The following is a 3,743-nucleotide window of genomic DNA, read 5'->3' as shown; positions in this document are numbered from 1 at the left end:
ATTGATGTCCATCACTTTAAAGAAACTTGATATCCAGAGATCCAAAGTTACTTATAAAGCAAACTTAGGGAGCTTTACAAACTAGCTTTTACTAATTAATTCTTTGCAAATACATTAAGAGATGAAAAAGGAGTGCATACAAAATTTATGAGAAGTATATCTTTTTCGAAAAGCAAGGTATTGGGTTGGTCAAAAAGTTTGTTCAGGTGTTTCTGTAAGACGTTACAGAAAAATCTGACCTGACCTTTTTGGCCAACCCAATAGATGTCTTCATTCTTTTAATAATGTGACTATGCTGCTGCTGCTGCTAAGTCGCTTCAGTCATGTCCAACTCTGTGCGACCCCACAGATGGCAGCCCACCAGGCTCCACCGTCCCTGGGATTCTCCAGGCAAGAACACTGGAGTGGGTTGCCATTTCCTTCTCCAATGCATGAAAGTGAAAAGTGAAAGTGAAGTCGCTCAGTTGTGTCCAACTCTTCATGACCGCATGGACTGCAGCCTACCAGGCTCCTCCGTCCATGGGATTTTCCAGGCAAGAGTACTGGAGTGGGTTGCCATTGCCTTCTCCGGAACTGAGCTTACATTCTAGCAAAAGAAACAGAAAACAGGCAATTATACTAAAGCTAGGAAGATATGAAGAGGGGCTTGATATCCCATAGTATAACACCTGACCAAACTGGGGTGCAGGAGAGGAGGAGAGGCAGGAAGGAAGAACTTACCTTAAGCAAGAGAAGAGAACACTAGGTGTAAAGTCCAAAGGGCAAGACAACTAGGGGCATTTAAGAAGGGAAAGTGGGAAACAGGGAGACTGCTATAGTTGTCAAGACAATGGATGGGTGTTAGCTTGGATTAGGAAAGTGGCAGTGAGGGCTAGCAGGGCGGATTCGAAGAAGTGGAATTTTGGACTGATTAGAGGTGGGGATGAGTGAGAAAGAGGAGCAGAAAAAATGGCATCCTTTTGGGGTATGCTGAGACTGAGCTGCCAATAGGAAATTCAAGGAGGCAAATTGTAAATACAGACTCTGAAGTTTAGGAGAAAGATCGAGACTAGAGCTACAGGTTTAGGAGCTCAAACCATTTTATCTCTCACACACAATGTTCTTTCATAACTTCCCTCTATATGAAATATTAATTCAGCAAAATATTTATTACATCTTTCTAGGTGCCAGACACGGTGTTAGATAAAAGATTCTACTTGATGCAAATTAATAAAGATAAACAAAAACAACAAAAAAAACAGTTTGACTTTTTTTTTTGGTTTAGTATGGTTGACTTATTTTATTAAAAAAAAAATTAACACTTCCGTGTTGATTTGACCAAATCTCATATTTTTTTTTAACCAAATCTTATATATTTGACTTAGCAATTAAAAGTTTTGAAGAATTATTTGGACCTGATTGTTATAATTTCCATTACTCACAGACCAAGTAGGTAAAATGAACCGTGTTTGTAGCATAAATGATGCTCTGATTTAATTTAGGAACCATGATAGATAACTGATATAATCATTTATCCATCCATGTCATTTATTCAGTAAGCTGCCATCTTCCTCATAAATACCTTAGGCAAATTCAAGCTACTCCCAACAAATAGGCTTACTGTGGGTGACACAGTCTCTAAAATGAAAGCAAATTTATTTTAACAAATTTAAGTTAAAAGCCAATTGTTTTCTTTGTTTTTGTCTTACGAGTGGTCATCTGATAAAAGAGAATAATCCACTTTTTATATAGTTATTTTCCAATATAAGTGGATTGCTTATTATGAAAGCTAATGGATGCTTATGATGAAAAAAATGAGAAAGTTAACCTTAAGTAGAATGTGAGAAGGAACTGTTGCTGGTTTTAGGTGCCAAACTGATTTTTCACATGTACACAAACTCAGAAAATGTACTGATGAAAAGTAATAAAGATGGGTACCTTTTGAAAAAAGTTTACATGCTTGAAAGAAAGAATATCCAACTCCCACTGCAGAAAGAAAGTGTAATGCCATTAAATAAGAATATCAGAAAGAAAAAAAAATGAAACAACACAAAACAAAATGTACTTTTAGTGACTAAGGCCTTGAACGGATCTTGGGCAGTCTTTTCAGAGCTCTGTTCCTCAACTGTTCAGAGGAGTTGAGCTTTTAGAGAACCATAAAGCAAGAGGCCTTCATAAGAGGGAAGGAATAGTCTAGTTTATTGAGTATTTTTAAGTATTCAACAATTTTTTAACTTTGCCTTCAGTAGGTATTTCACTTTGAAATCAATAGGCATTATTATTCCTAATTTATAGACAAACAAAACAAGGCAAAATCAACAAAACAGGTTAAGTGAACTGTCCCTGGTCACACACCCCAGGAATAGAGCCAGAAATACAACTGAGTTCTGTCTTCTGCTTAGGACTATCAACCTATTCTATTCTTATTCTCATAGCTGTTGGTTTTGATCCCCTATTGGTTTTTGTTCTTCTTATTCTTTTTTTCCTAGTATCTTCTTAGTATTATTCATTTATGGCAATGCTTATAGTTTTATTTGTGAGTATATTTTTATATTTAATAACCATTAACTACATGACTTTTATCATCTTAGCTTAGTTACCTGCTTTCATCACTTGGTTTTAATATGATCTCTGCTGGAGCTGAGCTGGACTTTTATATTCATTATGCGTGGCTCAGGCTTTCTCTGATTTTCAAAGCAGTTCCCATATATTAATGAAGTCTCTGATTCTCTCAGATCAAAGAGATGGAATTTAGGCCCACCTTCACAAACTTAACTAACTTAGGGCCCCAAAGACCAAACTACTTTCCCCTAAGGGGCTCCAGAGGCAGCTCAAGGAAAACCTTGGGGCAATAGTCATCTTATTTCCAGAGTAGCTCAATACCACAGAGAGCATCATTATTTTATCCCACAGAACTTAGAAAATAGAAATAAATATTACATGTTTAAAATCGTCTACAAAGATTAAAACAAGTAAATGAACTCTCTAACAGTTAATTACTAGCAAAATTATTTGATTTACCTGTACGTCTTTAGAAAAGTCAATCTATTTGATTATCTAAGCCATTCACTTATTAGAAGCCTATAAGAACCAAATAATAGTTTATCCCTATAAGTGGTAAACGCATGTATGTATATACTATTTTCATATGCTTCCTTGCACCTGCTGAAGAAAAGGGTGAATTGTGAGTTTGATGCTAGTATAAAGTTCATATTCACTGCAAAATTGGGAAATTCAGCCCAGATTTTCATCATCCTGTACTGTACTATATTACTACTATGTTTAATTATTGTACAATAATCTCTATCATGACTCCTGCCTTCTGCAATACAATCTGCACATGACCAAGGATGCTTAAAAAAAACAATTCCTATTTCTCAGGATTGAAGAATGAGTTCAGTATTTACATTAAAAGTAACAAAGTAAACAACAGCAAGAAGAAAAGAGAGAGAAAAGGGGAATCTAAGATACTCTACCTTGTGTAGGTGAAAAAAATGGTGCTCCAGATCTGACCAAATTGTCAGAAGCAGATACTACAAATGGAATCGGCCTCACATGTTTATCTGTCAGGTTTCTGAAACCAGCCTGTTGGTTCTCAAATATACTTCGGATGTTTTCAAGCTTGAGTTGGATGGTCTGCATTTGAACCTGCAGGTTGCATAAGAAATCTATGAAATATTTTCTGAAATGGGGGTCATAACAAATCCTATTACATTTCTCAGTCTCAGACAGATACAAAATTAATTTAGACTTTAATATACAAC

At 35.9% G+C, this 3,743-nt stretch overlaps 1 protein-coding gene across 1 annotated transcript in view; it reads right to left on the bottom strand.

Annotated features, from left to right (window-relative positions):
* LOC105002814 (proto-oncogene DBL-like) overlaps positions 1–3,627 on the bottom strand; it is a gene marked incomplete at its 5' end in the record, with an annotated part of 9,523 nt that extends 5,896 nt beyond the window's left edge. The window contains 2 exons of the mRNA XM_010859641.1: positions 1,918–1,965; positions 3,456–3,627. Coding sequence (XP_010857943.1) covers positions 1,918–1,965; positions 3,456–3,627 — 220 coding nt within the window. The remainder of the gene's footprint in view (positions 1–1,917; positions 1,966–3,455) is intronic.
* Positions 3,628–3,743: the final 116 nt, after the last annotated feature.

Source organism: Bison bison, unplaced genomic scaffold, assembly GCF_000754665.1.
Source record: "Bison bison bison isolate TAMUID 2011002044 unplaced genomic scaffold, Bison_UMD1.0 scf7180017856674, whole genome shotgun sequence".
NCBI lineage: Eukaryota > Metazoa > Chordata > Mammalia > Artiodactyla > Bovidae > Bison > Bison bison.
The sequence above is the reverse complement of the archived record's forward strand: the minus strand, read 5'-3'. Positions and strand labels throughout refer to the sequence as shown.